This window comes from Morus notabilis, unplaced genomic scaffold (assembly GCF_000414095.1).
Source record: "Morus notabilis unplaced genomic scaffold, ASM41409v2 Scaffold388, whole genome shotgun sequence".
NCBI classification, from domain to species: Eukaryota; Viridiplantae; Streptophyta; class Magnoliopsida; order Rosales; family Moraceae; genus Morus; species Morus notabilis.
The window spans coordinates 64995-87956 of record NW_010362833.1 but is presented as its reverse complement, the minus strand read 5'-3'; the positions used below and the strand labels follow the sequence as shown (position 1 = coordinate 87956).

General features: G+C 33.1%; 1 protein-coding gene and 1 pseudogene across 1 annotated transcript; both read right to left on the bottom strand.

Annotated features, from left to right (window-relative positions):
* LOC21403234 overlaps nucleotides 1-6897 on the bottom strand; it is a 39892-nt pseudogene extending 32995 nt beyond the window's left edge.
* Nucleotides 6898-13008: 6111 nt separating this feature from the next.
* On the bottom strand, nucleotides 13009-13792 carry LOC112092495. Its single transcript, XM_024168816.1, has 2 exons — nucleotides 13477-13792; nucleotides 13009-13391 (listed from the first exon to the last, which is right to left on the bottom strand). The coding sequence occupies exons 1-2, from the start codon at nucleotides 13790-13792 to the stop codon at nucleotides 13009-13011; spliced, it is 699 nt and encodes a 232-aa protein (XP_024024584.1).
* Nucleotides 13793-22962: the final 9170 nt, after the last annotated feature.

Sequence of the window (22962 nt, the reverse complement as noted above, 5' to 3'; positions counted from 1 at the left end):
ATCATGCACACATCCAAACAAAAGTTGGAATCATCATGAATCATGATTCAAATCATGAATCATGATTCAAATCATGAATCATGATTCTGAATCCAAAGACTCAAATCACCTTAATTTCAATCCTTATACCAAACGGGCACTAAATTAATTCAATATTCTACTTTTGCATCTTTATCATAAAAAAGACAATTAATTAACTAACGTACATACGAAAAGAATAGTAAGCATCAAGAACATTATAACTTCCACAATGAGGCACATACCTCATTTAAAGAATCTAGTACGTGGGGAAGAAGACCAAAATGCTAAAATAAACACAAAATTAGGTCCAAAATAAAAATTATTAGAGTGCAACACTATTTATTAATATATAAATTGTATAAATAGAGAGTTCTTCATCGTATCAACTCAAAATTCCAAGCTAATAAAATCTAACAATAATAGAGTGAAAAGTTGAGAGATCAATAACTAAACAACCTCAAATGTGACTTGTGAATTGATGTGATAAACTGTCCCATAGAAGTAAGTGTATGCTCCATACGTAGCTCCTACATAAAAAAGTTCAGAAAATTTTTCACTCTCAATTACATGTTCAGTCATATGTGCAATGCCTTGTTCATCTTCCTCTTCATGCATGGATCCCACATGAACTTCCAGGTGTGCTTCAAACCTACAATTAATATAAAAAGAATATTGTAATATATCTCATTCCATATACAAGTCCATGCAAAAATAATACATATAAATAAAGTTGTTGAAATATAAAAATATATTATTGCCGCACAACTTTTGGGATGGACTCGTAAACTAACATGTTTTAGGTCATGAGTTCAAATCCTTGTAATTGCACTGCTTAGTTGTCATCACGAGTTGGATCTTTATGTGTCGGGCTTATTATATACTATTCACATGTTAGACTTTCCAATTAATATACCCATACAATTATCCATTATCTAGCCGACACGTGAATTGAAATATAAACTAATGTCGGCCCACCTCCTAATACGTTAAACTTTTTGAATAGATTGGTAAATTAAGAAAAGTTTCTTTTATGAAAACTAAGTGGGATTATATTACATTGTGCATCCCCAACATTAAAATCAAATAAGAATCTAAGGGTTTCACAAAGGTTGAGAATAAGAACGGCTGCTCAAATCTTGGCCTTCTGGAAAGAATGTTCGGAGAATAATATTATCATCCTTAGTGGTGAAAGAATTAAAAGAGATTTTAGATTTCCCTGAAGAAGGAAAGACAATTTACCTGTTGGAAAGCCTTTTGTGTGGTAAAATACAATAACGCAACCCGTTTTCTAACTGTCCACGGGTTAGATTTGGATGAGAAGGAAGCTCAGAGCTCAAGAAACCCTCCAAATTATCTTTGCATCTTTATACAAATTTTTGGGCCAGCACGAGACTTCACCTTAAATTAAAGTAAAATGCAAACCAAAGAAAATCAAATTTTACATTTAATCAGGATCATATATATTATATTGAAAGAAGAACAAGATCATGTTTCAAAAATAATATATCTGATTAACAATACATGCATCGCTAAACAAAGGGATATTCTATTAGTATGATTCACACGCATATGGATTAATAGTTACACTTACAAAAGAATTGTATGAACTCGGTTTGGATAAGTTAAGAAAAATAGAACACATGTCATGGCGAACTCTTGGTATAAACGTTGTTTGGTTCCTTCCTTTATACAATCTAGATCTGCCATATTAACCAACCTCATATAAGAATTTTTCATTCATAAAATTACAGAGGAAATTAGACTTGGAATTAGATATATGCACGCTAAAATCCCAAACACATTGCTTTTTTGGGGAAATTCTTTCTTAAGATCATGATTTAATATACTAATCAAACTGCTTTTTTTTTTTTTAACAGGAAACGAAAATGTCATTAAACAAATGAAATCTTTACAAAAGTTTATTGGACGGATGCGAGATCCATCCTAAAAGATACAAGAAACAAAGAAATAAGATTACAAAATCACACAACCAAATCAAACTGCTTTAACAAATAAATAAAATTAATCGAGCGAAATTTCTATACCTGAATTCGGTAGTGGAGAAATAGAAGAAACGATGTAAATTAGGCACTAAATAAATCCATTTAAGACACTTGAGAGAGTCATTTAATTTCAAATCTCTTAGGGCTATGGCCATACCAGCTCGTGAATTGGTTGTTCTATTTGAGCAACGATCCTGATAATTTGAATATGCATCAAGATATGAATAACATTGTATAAAATTTAGGTAAGTAATTAAGAGCAATTGTTATTAAGGTCATGACACAAGAAAAGTTTATATATATGCAGAGATTTTGCTATATAACTAGTAGGACAATCAAAAATAAACAAAACAAACATGAACAATTTACTCTTTGTAGAGCACCCAATAGGTTTCAATTAAACATGAGAAAATTCATCTAATGATGAGCATGTCATCTTCCACGGGCTTAATGTCATCTTTCATGGATAATTCTGACTAAAACATAAAATCAAATTCAAAACCAATGTTTACTTTAGAATTTCACCTTCTATGTTATATAATAGTTACTTTAGAAACAGGGGAAAAAAATTATAAAAGTTAAAAAGAAAATTGACACACACAATCAAAAAAGTCAACTCTGCATTGTATACTTTTGTTTGTTTCTCGCCAATCAAACATGCCGCAGCACCAAAAAAACGCTCAAACAAAAAAAAAATGAAACAAAATAGAAAAAAAGGAAAATCCACGAGGAAACAGAGTTATCAACAATTAAAATAAGAATAACGCTCACCAGAATCAGAGTTAACTAGAAGCAAGGAGACTCTCACTCAGAGTTTCTCAATTTTAAATTAGGAGTGACTTTGTATTAATTGTAAGCATTGATTGGAAGTTGTTAAAACAAATTATAAAATAAAATAGGATTTTTTTATAGTTTTTCAATTTTAATTTAAGAGACCGGTTTTGTATTAGTTGTTTGACTTAATAGAAGTTGTTAAAAAAAATTATAAAATAAAATAAGATTCTTTTACAATTTTCCAATTTCAAATTGGGAAACATGTCTTGAATTAGTTGTAAGTTATTAACTTAAAGACATTAATAGAAGATATCAAAAAAAATTATAAAATAAAATATGATTCTTTTACAGTTTTCTAATTTTAAATTAAGAGACCGGCCTTATATTAATTGTAAGTCATTGACTTAAAGACATTGATGGAAGTTGCCAAAAAAAATTATAAAATAAAATATGATTCTTTTACAGTTTCTCAATTTTAAATTAGGGGACCGGCCTTGTATTAATGGTAAGCCATTGACTTAAAAACATTAATGGAAGTTGCCAAAAAAAAAATTAATCGAATGAAATTTCTATACTTGAATCCGGAAGTGGAGAAATAGGAGAAACGATGTAAATTAGGCACTAAATAGATCCATTTAAGACACTTGAGAGGGTCACTTAATTTTAACTCTCTTGGGGCTATGGCTATACCAGCTCGTGAATTGGTTGTTCTATTTGAGCAACGATCATGATAATTTGAATATGCATTAAGATATGAATAACATTGTATAAAATTTAGGTAAATAATTAAGAACAATTGTTATTAAGGTCATGACACAAGAAAAGTTTATATATATGCATAGATTTAGCTATATAACTAGTAGGACAACCAAAAATAAACATGACAAACATGAACAATTTACTCTTTGCATAGCATCTAATAGGTTTCAATTAAATATGAAAAAATTCATCCAATGGTGAGCATGTCATCTTCTACGGACTTGATGTCATCTTTCGTGGGCAGATTTTTTTTTTCTCTTTCTCTCTGGCACATGGAAATTGATTTTCTTAAAGAGTTGTGGGCATTAAATCAGTTGTTTTCTTTTAAAAAAACCTCACTCTTTTATTTTCTCTCTTTTTTGATCTTTTTAGGCGAACGTAGTTGCAGAGATGTCAAGAAGTGAGGAGAAAGAAGAAATAACGAAGAAAGAGAAAGAAGAGTCAGATTGAGGAGGAAGAAGAGTAAGCAATATGAAAGTTGCTAAAAAAATCATAAAGGTCTCATTCATTTCACTAATTCGAGTTTAAAATTTGAGTGTTGTTACAGTAAAATAAAATAAAATAGTTTTTCAATTTTAATTTAAGAGACCGGTTTTGTATTAGTTGTTTGACTTAAAGACATTAATAGAAGTTGTTAAAAAAATTTATAAGATAAAATAAGATTTTTTTACAATTTTCCAATTTCAAATTAGGAAACCAGTCTGGTATTAGTTGTAAGTTATTAACTTAAAGACATTAATAGAAGATGTCAAAAAAAATTATAAAATAAAATATGATTCTTTTACAATTTTTCAATTTTAAATTAGGATACTGGCTTTATATTAATTGTAAGTCATTGACTTAAAGACATTGATAGAAGTTGCCAAAAAAATCATAAAATAAAATATGATTCTTTTACAGTTTTCCAATTTTAAATTAGGAGGCCGGCCTTATATTAGTGGTAAGCCATTGACTTGAAAACATTGATGGAAGTTACCAAAAAAAAAAATTAATCGAGCGAAATTTCTATACTTGAATCCAGAAGTGGAGAAATAGGAGAAACGATGTAAATTAGACACTAAATAGATCCATTTAAGACACTTAAGAGAGTCATTTAATTTCAAATCTCTAGTTCTTCACTCATTAAATGCACATGGATTGGAAGGTGAACTGCAAGTGCAATTATAATGACGCCAAATTTAAGGCTTCAATGGAGAAAAAAAATCATGCGTTCACATGAATGAATGGCGCACAATGGGCTTTTCCATTGTCAGATAGTCTTCTTCAACGAATTAAAAATAATAATAATAATAATAATGATGATTAAAAATAAATGTTACTTTCTCTTTTTCTAGTGGATATATATATAAATATGAGCCCCTTGTACAATTTTTCTTCTTTTTTTTCAAATATTTATTTCTTTTGACATGAAACAATTTTATTATTTTTGTATTTTTTTTTCTTTTAAGAAACTAATTTGAGTTCAATTGTATTTTATTGTTATAATCTCACACACTGCATGTATGAGCACTCATTTCATTCATGTCTTATAAATTATTCATTTCGTTAGAAATATTTGACCAATTTAAGAAAAAATAATTATAACCCCAAAATATTAAAACTCTAGCTAATTATTTTATTATTTTTCATATGAATTTCACAATAATAATGGTTAACACCATATTTCGCAAGAATTAATACAAAAGCCATGCCAACTACGAGGGCATCAATAGCTTACCATTAATACAAGACTGGTCTCTTAATTTAAAATTAAAAAACTGTAAAAGAATTTTATTTTATTTTATTTTATTTTTTTTGACAATATCCATCAATGTTTTTAAGTCAATAGCTTATCATCAATACAAAATCGGTCCCCTAATTTAAAATTAAAAAACTGTAAAAAAATCATATTTTAATTTATGATTTTTTTTGACAACTTCTATTAATATCTTTAAATCGATGACTTACAACTAATACAAGGCCGGTTCTCTAATTTAAAATTGAGAAATTGTAGAAGAATTCTATTTTATTTTATGATTTTTTTTACAACTTTCATATTGCTTACTCTTCTTCCTCCTCAATCTAATTCTTTTTTCTCTTTCTTCATTATCTCTGTAACTACGATCGTCCAAAAAGGTAAAAAAATGAGAGAGAATAAAAAAGAATGAAGTTTTTTTAAAAAGAAAACAACTCATTTAATGTCACAACTCTTTAAGAAAATCAATTTCCATGTGCCAGAGAAGAGAGAGAGAAAAAAAAAAATGCCCACGAAAGATGATATCAAGCCCGTAGAAAATGACATGCTCAACATTAGTTGAATTTTCTCATGTTTAATTGAAACCTATTAGATGTTATGCCAAGAATAAATTGTTCATGTTTATTTTGTTTATTTTTAGTTGTCATACTAGTTATATTGCTAAATCTATACATATATATAAACTTTTCTTGTGTCATGACCTTAATAACAATTGCTCTTAATTACTTACTTAAATTTTATACAATGTTATTCATATCTTAATGCATATTCAAATTATCAGGATCGTTACTAAAAAAAAAAACAACCAATTCACGAGCTAGTATGGCTATAGCCCTAAATTTTTCTTTTATCAGAGAAAAAATAAAGTCAAGAACTTTCAGATCTTTACTGAAGGTAAATTTAAGACATTGATGCATTAATTAGGCACAACGGTTTTAGACCCTTACACGGTTAGAAATTTAAACAGAGACATTAATGACGCAGAGTTTTTTCAGACCTTATACAGATGGTAGATATTTACTACAATTTTTTTTATTGCCAATTATAACCGGTAAAAACACTGAAAATGAAAAACCGCCCTTTCTCTAGATCTTTACATCATGCCATTCACTTATTTGTTAACACCTGATTTTGACTCTTTAAATTTCCAAATCAACCGGAACATTGTTAAGCTAATAGTCATGTTAGAGAGTTAGAGACCATTAGGTTTACCAAAATACCAACATATATTTATACAGTTGGTTTACATTATCTCTTGATGTAAAGCTCACCTCCACAGTGATAAATTCCTCGGTGAACTCCAACGAATAATCAATCATATTTTTCAAACAAAAACGTTTTACCTAGACAAAATATTTTGCTTAAATCTTGTGCAAATAACCAAACCCTCAACAAATCTTAAATTTTGAAATATGTAAATATCGTGTGTATTACACAACTACATTATATAATTACCTGCTCATTGGAAAAGTTGCCAACACAACCTCCCTCACAAAGAGTTTGGACACCCAACGCAATAGCTCCTTTTAAATCTGAACTTTCATGTGCTCTTCCAGCACCTATTATAACTCGTATTACACTTTCATGGCCTTCATTTTTTGACATCTGACTTACACATAATTAGCATATAATATTCAATCTTGAGATATATGTAATTAAGGGTAAATGAGCGCATACATACATATATATATACAGTTGGTTTACATTACCTTATAAATGATAGATATTCCATTTGAAAGACGACGATGAATGATATAGGTTCTCTTATCATGAAGTTTCTTCACATCTGGGTTCGAATTTGTTAGGGGAACGAAAGACGGTTACCTTCTTTCTGAGACGGCTTTTTCTTGCAGCCTCTCTATTTTGAGCTAAGCTTCTCAATGTCTAAGGGGCAAAAGAAAAAGAATAATAAAGGAAAAAAAAAAATCAGAGCTTAAAATTGTCAACTAAAAATAAGAAATAAATCGGTAAAATAATAAAAGAAAAAATAAAGGAAAAGATAGTCCGTTACCCTAGCGTCAAGTGGTTTCTCTAAAGTTGAACCAGGTCCCTTCCTCTGCAACATTCAATTCAAAAAAAAATAAATTTAATTACTTTTGATTGATTTTTGAAAACCCATTTAGGATTTTTTTTTTTTTAAAAAAAAGAAGAGAAAATAAGTATTATAAAGTAGAAAGGGAAAGACAGAAAAGAAGAAAAGGTACTTGGTGGTAATATAGCTAAGTTATGGTATTTGGTAGAAAAGTAGAAAGAACAAAAAAAAATGGAGAGGAGAAAAAAAAAGACGGTTAAACACTAACAGCATTGAAGAAAAGAGAAAAAAAAAAAAAAAGAGTTTCAAAAACTTCTTGTAAAACTAAAGTGTATATTTCCATCAGAAAAACTATTTGGTATCGTCCTTTTTCTTTGGTTTGTTAAAAACTATTTGGTTTCTTATAAAAAATAAAAATAAAAAAAAAAGATGAGCAAAAGTTCTACTGAGCAACAAGATTTTTGGCAGTGCCATACTGGGATATAGGAGTTTCTGGAATCCTTTGACCAAATATCATCGACCTTTCATTTTCCCAGTCAAAAGCCGGTTCACAAGCTGGCAATGGGGACTGACCAAAGTGCTGCAAATATATTTTTTTTTATTCAAGAACTCATCAATCCTTGTGAACTTGAGGGAAGTAAAGGTGAACTAGAAGGAAGCTAAAGGAACGATGCGTGTGAACCCATAAAAAAAAAAAAAAAAAAAAAGCTATAAACCAGTACTTGGCACATACATCAGTAGCCTCCGCAAATTGCCTTCCTGAGGTACTTGGCACATCATCATCAGTAGTATCTTCAGCCTTGGTTCGCCTTGCACTAGCAAGACGCATTTCTGTATATAGGTTGAAGAATGTTAGGATCCTAGGAGTTTAACTAAGATCTGGTCAAGAAGTAACAAGAGAACTTGTTTTGACAACAATACAAATGTACTAGAACAATCAAAAAAGAAGAAGAAAAGAAAAGGTTTTTACCAGTCTCGATATCAGTATCAGGACCTTCATAAATCTGGTTCAGATGCGGCCATTGCTCCAAATTCTCCTCAAACTGAAAAAAAAAATCAAAATCAATGACAACCTAAACCCAAAACAACCAAAAAAAATCGAAATTTTTCCGGTCAATCGCTCGGGCATTACCTTGTTGTGCCATTTGGCGGCGGCCGGAGCGGAATCCCGGCGGGGCCGGAGGTACTGCATTGCAGATCTAGGGTTTGGCTCTGCGAAAAACGATGAAGAAGAAAATGGTGACAATAATAAGAAGAAGAAAGTTTTGAGCTTGATTTCTGGAGAAGTAAAAGTAACGGTGAAAGTAACGAGGAGAGAGAAGCCGGTGACGGGTGGTGGATGCGTAGAGAGCTCGGAGTTGGTTCGGGAGCTTCGAAGCCATGGCGTCGATGGTCAATGGCTGGAGCTCGGTGGTCGAGCAAGAAATGGGGGCTAGGGCATCAGGTAGATTTTGGGGAAAACGTAAATCAGGGCTGAATGGAAAAAGCCATTCTTAGTGGTAGCGGTAGAGTAGAGTAGAGTAGTAGTAGTAGTTGTTGTTTTTAAGAAGTAATAAGGCAAAAACTAACTCCTTTTCTTGTGGTTGTTTTGGAGCTGATTGAATTTGTGATGATGTGGGCGCTCCTGTTCTTGAGGTATCAGTGGTCATGTTCTGCTGTCGTTGATGTTGTAGACTTTTCTGATGATCAAAAGCTTGGTGATGATCTGATGAAAATGTTGTCTTTTTACTTAGAGGAGATTCTGGCTCTAATTGTTGCTTTTACAGAATAATACTGAGGAAGAAGAGAGTAATCATCTCATTCATTCACTGAAAACTTATGAAAATACAAAACGCATCTATAGCTAAGATAGGCTCCTAGAAAAACTCTGCTCACACAAAACGATGTAACCGAATGGTACAGCTCAGCAAAACAAACTCATTCTAGAATAACCTATTTGTTGTAACAGAATAAAGAAGAAAATGGAAATGAGCTGGAAAATATTCTAAAACTCCCCCTCAAAACGGAGAATACAAATCATGGATTCCCATCTTGCCTAGCAAAGTATGAAACTGTGTTGGCTGGAGAGCTTTGGTGAAAATATCCGCCAATTGATTCACAGTGGATACATGCATAATCTTCACAAGTCCGGCTTGTATTTTCTCACGGATGATGTGGCAATCAATCTCTATATGTTTGGTGCGTTCGTGATAAACCGGATTGGCGGCAATGTGAAGAGCGACTTCATTATCACAAAACAGCAGAGCCGGTCCATTATGAGAAATGTGGAAGTCTTTCAGCAGAGCAAGCAACCACAGAATTTCACAACTGGTGTTTGCCATAGATCTATATTCTGCCTCAGCCGAAGACCTGGACACAATCTGTTGTTTCTTCGATTTCCAAGATATAAGAGATGAACCCAGGAACACACAAAAACCAGAAATTGACCGCCGTGTGTCGGGACAAGTTGCCCAATCAGAGTCGGCAAAAGCTTTTAACTGGATAGTGGAGTTGGAAGGGAAAAACAAACCTTGACCTGGAGTTCTTTTAATGTATTGTAGAATCTGGAGTGCTGTTGCATATGGGGAACACGAGGAGTAGCCAAGAATTGGCTTAATATATTCACTGAATAACTCAAATCAGGTCGAGTGATAGTGAGGTATAACAGCTTACCAATGAGGCGCCTGTAGGTGGAAGGCTCATCTACCAACTCGCCATCTTCTTGTGAAAGTTTGAGATTTGGTTCCATTGGAATAGATGTAGGTTTGCAACCCAAGTATCCTCTTTCGGAAAGCAATTCCAAAGCGTATTTTCGCTGACAAACTGAGATTCCAGCAGTGGTTCTTACAACTTTTAGGCCCAGAAAATACTTGAGAGGCCCCAAATCCCTCATTTTGAATCGCTTACTAAGAGCTTGTTTGAGCTCAGTCACAGCTGCATCATTGTTGCTAGCAATTATTATGTCGTCAACATAGACTAAAAGAGCCAAAAAAATGGAACCTTGTCTCTTGATAAACAGAGAATGATCATTGGCTGACTGAATGAATCATGTTTCCAGCAAAACGTTTGAGAACTTACTAAACCATTGACGAGAAGCTTGTCGCAGCCCATATATTGACTTACGCAGTCTACAAACAGCATTAGGAGGGAAACTCTCCCCCTTTCGACAAGGATAGCCTGGCGGAATACTCAGATACACTTCCTCAATGAGGTCACCATGGAGAAAAGCGTTTGTAACATCAAGTTGAGTGAGGGTCCATCTAAAAATGGCAGCCAAAGAAAGCAAAAGCTTGACAGTAACAAGTTTGGCTACAGGGGAGAAGGTATCTAGAAAATCTATACCTTCTTGTTGCGTGTACCCTTTAGCTACGAGTCGCGCTTTGTATCGTTCCACAGTACCATCCGCTTGAAACTTAATTTTGTACACCCATTTGCAGCCGACGGGTCGTTTTCCTGGTGGAAGAGAAACAAGTGACCAAGTACCATTGCCCTCCAAGGCGCGCAATTCAACATCCATTGCATCTCGCCATTCCTGAAACTGAACAGCCTGTGAAAAGGTTTGAGGTTCGGTTTGGGCACTAATGGCTAGAGTAAAGATGTGATGGGGCTGTGCAAGTTTGTGGTAACTTAAAAAGGAAGAAATGGGATGGAGAGAGGCTGTGGAAGATGAAACAGGAAGTGAGTTTGTGGCCAAATAACAGTGGTAATCCTCAAGGTATGCTGGTCGTTTTGTTGTGTGAGGTGGACGTGAAATGGATTGAACAGGTTGATTTTGATCATCGTCATGAGTGAGTGTGTTGCTAGGGGACTCGGGTGATGGAGAAACAAGCTGAGGTGGAAGTTGGTGTTGAGACTCAATGGAACATGGTATGACACGGGCAGAGAATAGATCAAGATGAGCACTATCTAGCTGTGATTGTACAAAAGGAAATATAGTCTCATGAAAAACAACATTCCTTGTGATGTATATCTTATGGCTTTCTAAATCAAGCAGTTTGTACCCCTTATAACCAAAAGGATAGCCAATAAACACAGAGGCTCGAGCTCTAGGAGTGAACTTTGTTCATTGGCTAAGGAGAGTTGATCTATAACACAGGCAGCCAAAGGAACGTAAATGAGAATAAGCCGGCTTCTTGTTATTTAACAATTCAAAAGGACTTTTGTTTGACAACAAGGGTGAGGGTGTTCTATTAATCAAATAGACAGTAGTCAAGACACATTCATCCCAATAACAAAGTGGAATATGAGATTGAAAAAGGAGTGCTCGTGCCACATTAAGTATGTGTTGGTGCTTTCTCTCAACTACCGAATTCTGCTCATGAGTTTTAACACAAGAATGATAGGGGATAATCCCTTTAGAACGAAAAAAACTATGGAATGAGAGCTCAGGGGCATTGTCAGATCGTACAGATTTAATGGAAATGTTATATTGTGTCAAAATCAAATTGTAAAAATTTGGAAAAATAGTTATAACATCTGATTTTGAATTTAAAAGATAGACCCATGTGGCTCTAGTACAATCATCAACAATGGTGAGAAAGGATTTGTGACCAGCCCGTGTAAGAACATGAAAGGGTCCCCATATATCAATGTGCACTAGATCAAAGGGTCGTGAAGACATATGATTATTTGAAATGAATGGAAGACGTTTTTGCTTAGCCAAATGACAAATCCGACAATGCGAAGATAATGTAGATAAAGGATTAGAAATTTGTAATTCATTATGGAGCAATTGGAGTTTTACAGTAGAGAGATGTCCCAATCTAAAATGTCAAATATCATTTTTGCTGATTACAGAGGCTGAAGAAAACGAATTACAATAAACATCTCCTAAATCTAGAAAATATAGGTTCCTTTGTCTTCTACCCCCTCCCAATCATCAAGCCCTGAGTGAGGTCCTGGATAACACACGAGTTTGAGAGAAAGTTAACACTACAGTTGTGAGTAAGTGTGAGTGCACTGACACTGAGCAGATTAAAAGTAAATAATGGAACAAAAAGCACATCGTGTAATATCAAGGAATTGGACAATTTTACGGAGCCTATGCACTCAATTGCTACGGCGTGACCATTAGGCAACGTGACAGTGGTATGTCGGATAGGGATTGAATGAGAAAACAAGGAAAAATCACAGCAAACATGATGGCTAGCACCGGTGTCTATTACCCATGTACCAGGTGGAATAGAAAAAGACGAAAGGGAAGAGATGAACACAGAGTTACCATAGATTTGAGAGATGGAAGGGTCAGTGACGGAAGGATTCTCAGCTATTTGTGCGTCAGGAGTGGCGACCGCATGATGATGAAGCTGCGAACTCAGGTAAGCAATCAACTGCTGGACTTGATCGGTGGTCATCTAGCCATTCGGTGAAGGTGAGCTCATCGCCGTCACAGCAGTAGGTAAGAATTGAGATCGATTTGGAAAAACCTTGTGTTGGGGTGAGCTGGATTGAAGGGAGCCCATTGAGGATGATTGGGCAGAATGGGTAGAATTGGCCCTGAGCTTGGGCTTGAACCCAAGAGGATACCTATGTATTTTGTAGCATTTATTGACGGTGTGGCCCACAAGCCCACAGTGTGTACAAATAGGTCGATCTCTTCTGGGTCTGCTTGGTGATGGAGCAGCCGCCATAGGGGGAACCGACGGCCAAGTGACAACGGTAGGTCCCGATGGTGAGGCAGCTGAAAAGGGTCCCGGCGATGAGGCCTAAAATGCTAGAGGATTGGCTGGACCAGTGGATCCGGTACCTATTGTACGTTGTCTCTCTTCCTGAACAACAAGGTTAAACACTTTCGAAATGGAAGGCAGAGGATCGTTCAGCAAGATCTGTTCTCTGATTGTTCCATAAGACTCATTCAAACCCATTAGAAATTGCATGACATATTCTTGTTGTTGATAATCAAGCCAAGCTTTCATACCTCCACAATGGCAGACCGGAATGGGCTGGTAGTGCTTGAGTTCATCCCAGAGAATCTTCAAGCGTGTATAGTAGGTATTGATGTCCAGAGAGGCTTGACATAGGCCTTGTAGCTGTTGCTTGATTTGGAAAATACGTGGCGCATTGCTTTGATGAAATCTCTTGTGCAAATCTGTCCATACAGCGTGAGCAGAGTCCAGATACAGAAGACTATCTGCAATCTCTTTCGAGACAGAGTTGAGTAACCATGAAATCACCATGCTGTTGCAATGAGACCAGATTCCAGCCAGGAGGTGCTTGAGCGGATGGTTTTGAAATAGACCCATCAACAAAACCTAGCTTGTGTTTGGCATTGAGAGCCATGAACATAGCTCTGTTCCAAGTGTTGTAGTTAGGGCCAGTGAGAGGATGGGATACCAAAATGAGACCAGGATGATCTTCGCTATGAAGGAAATACAGACTGTTCGTGCCGTCCATGGCCGTCGGATCCTGCTGGTCCATAGTGTTAGAAGACGCAGGTGGAGTCAATGCCTGAAACCGATTATTGTTGTGCTGCTGGCCTCCACGAGCCATATTCAGAGATGAAATAGAGCAGGGAGAGCAAATTGCTCTGATACCATTTTACAGAATAATACTGAGGAAGAAGAGAGTAATCATCTCATTCATTCACTGAAAACTTATGAAAATGCAAAACGCATATATAGCTAAGATAGGCTCCTAGAAAAACTCTGCTTACACAAAACGATGTAACCGAATGGTACAGCTCAGCAAAACAAACTCATTCTAGAATAGCTTATTTGTTGCCTCTTTGCTTGAAAGAGTGTTATTGTTATTGTTGTGGTTCAATGCTGATCCTGAATCTGTACTCTCTCCTCCTGACTTTGTACTTCCCTGCCCATTTATTTAAACACAAAATAAAAAATAAAAAAATAAAAAAATAACCAGCAAAGATTAAAAACAATATTATTAGCATGTTTTGTGACAAAAGCTCAAAAACCCGTATGCAAATCATGATAATATATACTTGGAGAGAAAATTATAAGAGTATTGGTCAAAAGAAGAGGAAAGTTGAAAGAGAAGTTTAAAAAAGAAACTATTGATATGTTCTTTTGTCCATAAAACTCAAAAAAAGACAATTCAAGTTATAACTTTATTTAAGTTCACATTTTTTTAAGTTTTAATTTTATTCAATTTTACTCAACTTTATTTAAGTTCTAACTTCAACTCAAGTTATAACTCAAATTTAACTCAAAAATTACACTCAAATTACACTTCAAATGAATAACCCTTACTACTCTTGGGGTTTGCTGGTATCTCATTGGCCATGAAGGGAACATTTCCAGAGTAGCTGCAGGCCTGACTGTGAAAAAAGCTGCAAAAGAATCAACAAAAGCAAAATATATATATTGAAAATAAAATAACTTTTTTTTTTCTTCTGTAGTATTAATTATGGGCCCGTTTAGTTTACTGATTCGAGTTTTTAATTCGAATTAAGATGTGATGTTATGTAAAAATTTTTTACTGTAATAAAAAAATTAAATGTAATTATTTTTTAGAGTTTTTAACTGTAATAAAATTTAAATTTTAAATTGTGAAGTTAGCGGGGCCTGTGTGCGTTGAAAAAAGGTGGCGTGTGAGGGAACCTAATCCTCTCACCCTTTTGTGCAGTTATGGAGTCAGTAAATCATGCCGGGAAGGTCAGGTTTCTATGTTGTAGCCTCACGCCATTCAAGTCTCTCGACCTCTAAATCATTACTGTATTGGAAATGGTAACACTACAAAGACATTTTCAAACTTTTATTTTCTCTCTTTTCTCTTTCTCTCTGCTTTTTTCTTGAGTTGGTTATGCTTTATCAAACGTCACGGAAAAAAGAGAGAGATGATAAATAATACTAATAGCAAAAGGCCAGACGTGCTTTAGCTTTATCAAACGTCACGGAAAAAAGAGAGAGATGATAAATAATACTAATAGCAAAAGGCCAGACGTGCTTTAGCTTCATCATTTCCAATCTTCACTTCTTGCAAACCGATTGCTTGTTCCAGCTCTCCAAAATCAAAAGCCGATCCTTCTTCATTACTACGCCAACAACAACAAAGAGAAAGAATAGAAATTTAATTGCCCATGTCAGAAATCAACGCAAAAATAAAATAAAATAAAATAAAGAGAACAATCCAAATTTGAAAAAAATGAAGAGAACCCATTAATCTATAAGGTTTGAAGATAATGAAAACAAATTTAATATAAGGAAAAAGTTTAGAATTTGGAAGTGGTTTTCTGTATCATGTTATATTCATACATGAACCATGTTGAAGCAGGATTGTTAATCCCACGGAAAACTGCATATGGCATATGGTGATTCGAATATAAGGTGGTAAAATAAGAATAAACTCCACATTTTAAGTGAGAAATGATTGAGGTAATGTTTTCTTTCATAAAAGGTGGTAAAAGCATTAGGAAAGGGAAAACAAATTTTAAATATAAGGTGTTTGGATGGAACATGGTTAATTGTGGGACTAACGCAGAAAAAAATAATAATAATAAATAAAGTTCATTAATTAACGAATGTAACTTGACAAAGGTGATCTTGACGTGTCAAAGGAGAAGAAAAATCAAAAGTAACTTGTTAACGTTAATTTTACAGATTTTTTTAAAATTTTTCAGACAAATCAAAAAAAGAAGAAAAGTTGTACTTGTAACAAGGTATAGGATTAAAAGTGACTCGTAGGTAATACATAATGACCCTGTACGAAAAATATTGACGTTAAAGTGTTAAAAAAGTGTTAAATTATAGTGAGAGATTCTTTTTCTCATTTTGGATATAGGCCAACAGAGAGTAGATAATGACATTACATGTCTTGTATATATAATAATATTTGTTTTTCTCACGCTGTACTTATCGTTAAAAATGTTTTTTAGTCTTAAATTTGAGTTTAAATTTAAATTTAAATTTAAAATAATATGAATTTAAATAAAATTATAACTCGAGTTTTTTTTTTTTTAAATTTTTAACTCAAAAATACACCTGCCGAACAGCCCTTAAGTAAGTTTGCTTTTGGATAGTTGAGAAATTAAGGGTACAAAGCAAGAAAAGTACGGGCACATCCAGTATAATCAAAATGTTTGGTAGAGGGATTCGTTCTCTTATTCGAATCATAATTCATGGTTCGCTACAGTATTTTCTCTCATAAAAAATACACATAAATCAAAAATAATTTGAATCATATGGTTTGAATCTTTTAACCAAACGTTTAATTCAATCAATGTTGCGGATGAATTTGAACTCTGAAACATTTTAAACAAATATTACTTCATAAAATATAGCTTTAAGGAAAATAAACCTGTTACATACATATTGGGTGGTAAGACAAGAAAAACCTCGACATTTACATCAAAATCTAGGATTTAGTTTCCTTGGAACACACAAAAAAAAAATGATCAAACTAAAAATTAAAGGGCACACACCTTGTATTTTGCATTAATCCGGAATCGTAAAGCAGAAAGATATATTCGCTTCATTACGAAATTTCGTAGGTCGCCAAATGTTTGAAACTTGTTCATTGGAACCTACAATAGTTTCGCAAATAGTTACATTAAAAGATGGAAGCTAAAAAAACAAAAAACAACACAAACAAATTTGAAAAAGCACGAACAAGTAAAGAAAAGAATCGTCACTTCTTTATTTTTTTTCAATTTCATGACAAATTATAGCTCATAATGTTTTCAGCAAATCAACTTACAAAGTACTTTATATTTTCTTTTCTTCTTTAAAAAAAAAAGCACGCCTTATAGCTGAATGATTATTTCTTAGATAATCGTGTGATAATTAAATCAACCATTCGCCTTCTTTTGAAACTTCCACATAAATTCAACCAGAGATGCCTAAAGCCCTTATAATACTATCTCAATAACCTTAGAGGAGATAAAAGGAAAAATTGTGGATAAGGTTGTGTTGAAAACCTTGTCTTCAATATGACCATCTATTGTATTCCACATCTGTAATTCTGAAAGCACAACATTTCATTCATTTTCAAGATAAGAAGCACGTATTTTTGGCTTGAAAGCTTACTGTATCAAGAATAAATTAATGCAATATTCTACTTTTGCATCTTTATCATAAAAAAGACAATTAATAGACTAACGTACATACGAAAAGAATAGTAAACATAAAAAACATTATAACTTCCACAATCAGGCACATACCTCATTTAAAGCATCTAGTACGTGGGGAAGGACCAAAATGCTAAAATAAACACAAAATTAGGTCCAAAATAAAAAGTATTAGAGTGCAACACTATTTATTAATATCTAAATTGTATAAATTGAGAGTTCTTCATCGTATCAACTCAAAATTCCAAGCTAATAAAATCTAACAATAATAGAGTGAAAAGTTGAGAGATCAATAACTAAACAACCTCCAAAGTGACTTGTGAATTGATGTGATAAACTGTCCCATGGAAGTAAGTGTATGCTCCATTCGTAGCTCCTACATAAAAAAGTTCAGAAAATTTTTCACTCTCAATTACATGTTCAGTCATATGTGTAATGCCTTGTTCATCTTCCTCTTCATGCATGGATCCCACATGAACTTCTAGGTGTGCTTCAAACCTACAATTAATATAAAAAGAGTATTGTAATATATCTCATTCCATATACAAGTCCATGCAAAAATAATACATATAAATAAAGTTGTTGAAATATAAAAAGATATTATTGCCGCATAACTTTTGGGATGGACTCGTAAACTAACATGTTTTAGGTCATAAGTTTAAATCCTTGTAATTGCACTGCTTAGTTGTCATCACGTGTTGGATCTTTATGTGTCAGGCTTATTATATACTATTCACATGTTAGACTTTTCAATTAATATACCCATACAATTATCCATTATCTAGCCGACACGTGAATTGAAATATAAAATTAATGTCGGCCCACCTCCTAATAGGTTAAACTTTTGGGATATATTGGCAAACTAAGAAAAGTTTCTTTTAAGAAAACTAAGTGGTATTATATTACATTGTGCATCTCCAACATTAAAATCAAATAAGAATCTAAGGGTTTCACAAAGGTTGAGAATAAGAACGACTGCTCGAACCTTGGCATTCTGGGAAGAATGTTCGGAGAATAATATTATTAACCTTAGTGGCGAAAGAATTAAAAGAGATTTTAGATTTCCCTGAAGAAGGAAAGACAAATTACCTGTTGGAAAGCCTTTTGTTTGGTAAAATACAATAACGCAACCCGTTTTCTAACTATCCACGGGTTAGATTTGGATGAGAAGGAAGCTCATAGCTCAAGAAACCTGCCAAATTATCTTGCATCTTTATACTACTTTTTGGGCCAGCACGAGACTTCACCTTAAATTAAAGTAAAATGCAAACCAAAGAAAATCAAATTTTACATTTAATCAGGATCATATATAATATATATTGAAAGAAGAACAAGATCATGTTTCAAAAATAATATATTTGATTAACAATACATGCATCGCTAAACAAAAGGATATTCTATTAGTATGATACACACACATATGGATTAATAGTTACACTTACAAAAGAATTGTATGATCTCGGTTTGAATAAGTTAAGAAAAATAGAACGCGTGTCATGCGGAACTCTTGGTATAAACGTTGTTCCTTCATTTATACAATTTAGATCTACCATATTAACCAACCTCATATAAGAATTTTTCAATCATAAAATTACAGAGGAAATTAGACTTGGAATTAAATATATGCACGCTAAAATCCCAAACACATTGCTTTTTTGGGGAAATTCTTTCTTAAGGTCATGATTAAAAATACTAATCAAACAGATTTTTTTTATAGGAAACGAAAATGTCATTAAACAAATGAAATCTTTACAAAAGTTTATTGGACGGATGCAAGATCCATCCTAAAAGATACAAGAAACAAAGAAATAAGATTACAAAATCACACAACCAAATCAAACTGCTCTAACAAATAAATAAAATTAATCGAGCGAAATTTCTATACCTGAATTCGGAAGTGGAGAAATAGGAGAAACGATGTAAATTAGGCACTAAATAGATCCATTTAAGACACTTGAGAGAGTCATTTAATTTCAAAGCTCTTAGGGCTATGGCCATACCAGCTCGTGAATTGGTTGTTCTATTTGAGCAACGATCTTGATAATTTGAATATGCATCAAGATATGAATAACATTGTATAAAATTTAGGTAAGTAATTAAGAGCAATTGTTATTAAGGTCATGACACAAGAAAAGTTTATATATATGCAGAGATTTAGCTGTATAACTTGTAGGACAACCGAAAATAAAAAAAACAAACACGAACAATTTACTCTTTGCATAGCACCCAATAGGTTTCAATTAAACATGAGAAAATTCATCTATTGGTGAGCATGTCATCTTCCACGGGCTTGATGTCATCTTTCGTGGGCAGATTTTTTTCTCTCTTTCTGTGGCGCATGGAAATTGATTTTTCTAAAGAGCTGTGGGCATTGTTTTCTTTTAAAAAATTTCACTCTTTTTTATTTTCTCTCCTTTTTAACCTTTTTGGACGAATGTAGTTGCAAGAAGTGAGGAAGAAGAAGAAATAACGAAGAAAGAGAAAAAAGAATTTAGATTGAGGAGGAAGAAGAGTAAGCAATATGGAAGTTGCCAAAAAAATCATAAAATAAAATAGAATTCTTCTACAATTTCTCAATTTTAAATTAGGGAACCGGCCTTGTATTAGTTGTAAATAATCGACTTAAAGACATTGATAGAAGTTGTAAAAAAAATCATAAAATAAAATATAATTTTTTTATAATTTTTTAATTTTAAATTAGGAGACCGATTTTGTATTGATGATAAGCCATTGACTTAAAAATACTGATGAAAATTATTAAAAAAATATAAAATAAAATAAAATTTTTTTATAATTTTTTAATTTTAAATTAAAAAACTAATCTTGTATTAAGTGTAAGCTATTGACACCCTCGTAGTTGGCATGGCTTCTGTTAATGGTTGGACAACATCCTTTTAAATTAATTGAAGAACTCCCACACGCTGATATTCCTTCGCAGAAGAATTCCCGCTCTCCCGACCTCTAAACCTAAGCCCTACCCTAAAAGAGAGAGATAAGCAAAAAAAAAAAAAAAAAAAGAAGAAGAAAAGTCAAAACCGGTTAGCAGCGATTGAATTAGTAAAAAAAAAAAAAACGTTGCTTAATCTTAGAATTCGTTTAGTTCGCTGATTTAAATTTTTAATTTAAATTGAGATGTGACTTTATATGAAAATTTTTTACTGTAACAAGAAAATTAAATGTGAATATTTTTAAAAATATTTGACTATAATAAAACTCAAATTCTAAATTTAAATTATCTAAATAAATAAGACTTTAAATATTCTCAAAATAAGCCTGACCCTAGGAGAGAAAGAGAGTCAATCTAATTAATTCCTAATGAGACGTTTGGTTCATAAATTAGAATGATGAGATTAGAATAATTTTTAATTTATAAAAAAAAATATTATAATAAACTATGAATTATTATTTAAATTATGATATGAATCTTCCAACTAAACATCCCCTAAAACTTCACGAGTTTAGAGCCGGTCTTAAATTTTATAAGATATCTTTTTAAAAAAAATTTAAATATAAGGTGTTTGGATGGAACATGCCAGTGTGTGGGGCCCACGCAGAGAAAAATAATAGTAATAAATAAAGTGCATTAATTAACGAATGTGACTCGACGAAAGTGATCTCGACGTGCCAGCGGAGAAGAAAAATTGAAAGTAACTTGTTGAGGTTGGTTTTGCAGACTTTTCAGACAAATCAGAATCACGGGCATTACAAGTATGACAAGAAAATACAATTAAACTCAAATTAGTTTCTTAAAAAGGAATAAAAAATTTCTTAAAAAGGATTAAAAAAAACAAAAACAATAAAATTGTTTCATGTCAAAAAAATAAATACAAAAGGGAAGAAAAGTTGTACTTGTACGCAAGGTATAGGATTAAAAGTGACTCGTACTTTATGGGCAATACATAATGACCCTATATGGAAGATATTGACGTTGAAGTGTTAAAATAGGTGTTAAATTATAGTGAGAGATTCTTCTTCTCATTTTGGATTATATTATAATATTTGTTTACATGTGAGAGTAGATAATGACTTTACATGTCTGGTATATATTATAATATTTGTTTTTCTCACGCTGTACTTATCGTAACAAAGGTTTTTCCCGTCCATGTATTCATCGATAATTGAATGTTGTGGGGGTAGAGGTTGCTTATAAATGGTCTCCATTTAATTTTATTAGGGTCACTGATTATACTTATACTACTGTAAATTACAATTCTGAATAATAATTATTTAAAAAAAATATATTTTTTTTGTAAAATTTGAGTTTTAACTCGAGTTGGGAACTAAATTCGAGTTCAAGTTTTCCCTGGATCTAGCAAATGAACGTGGATTTTTGTTTTCGCTCGGACTTCTGTTGTTCGAATATATGATATTCATTCAACAAAACAAAATGACAATTATAAATGCAATAAGAAGCATGTTTGTCTCTTTGTTCGATAAAACGCTCTTAAAACTTTGCTCAAAACCAAAATAGTAGAGGGTTGGAGTAAACATATATATTTATAGGAAAGTCTATCATAGGGGGCATACTTTCCCCATACTATAATAACATCTGAACTAGTGCTAGAACTTTAGACGGGCTGTCCGCGACTGTCCAAAAAAATTGAGTTTTTGCCTGAGCTCGAGCCCGACCCGCCCAAAAAATTTGGGCCACCCGCCTAAGCCCGAATTTCCCCTTGAACAGGCCGCGGGCTTGTGTTAGTCCACCCGAGCCCGCCCGATTTGCCCAAATTTTTTTTTAAATATTTTTTAATTTTTATAATTATTAAGTTAGTTTGTGTTAAAATTATGTAAAAATCAAAATCAACATTCAATAGACATTATTAACACAATTGAATAAATTAATCATATATATTATTGATGTATTAAATTCGTAATTCATGATTTTCTCGTTAAAAACCTTACCAAGAAAAACCCTATTGGGATAAAAACTTGGCAAGGAAAAAAGAGTGCAATCATTTTATGACGAATTACAAATTTTACAAACTTACAAAGTTATACAATTATAAATACAATGTCAAAAGTAAATACATATTTACAAATTACAAATTTACAATTTAATTTGAAGCTGAAGGATCGTCTTCAAAATTAAATGTTAATTGATTAAATTCATCAATCCATTCTTGGCTTGCCGGCGAAATTGTATCCTGTAGACGTTGATCGGCCCGATCCCAATCCTTAATGCAAACCAAGGCTTCAACAATATCCCTTTGCAATGCATTCCGGCGTTCCTCAAGTATTCTTCCTGTTGTATTAAAGGCTTGTTTGGATGAAATAGTGGAGACTGAGATCGAAAATATATCCATTGCCAATCGAGTTAGGATTGGCAAAGATAGTGCCCGTGCCCTCCACCATTGAACTAAGTCAAACGATTTTGCCGTACCGCCAACTACTAAGCCTTCACTGAGGTACGCCATAAGCCCGTTAAAGCTGCCGCCGCCGCTGCCACTGTCACTTGTTGATGAAGATTCACTCACAGCTTCTGTTTGAGTTGTTTTCTTCTTCTTCTTCAACCTGAAAACATTCAAGAATGAATGCGGGTTTTCATCTTGTTGTTGTGGTTCCTGTACTCTATGAGGTACTCTAAACCTAATCTCATATTTACTATAGATCGAATATATTTTTTCCTTTATTATTG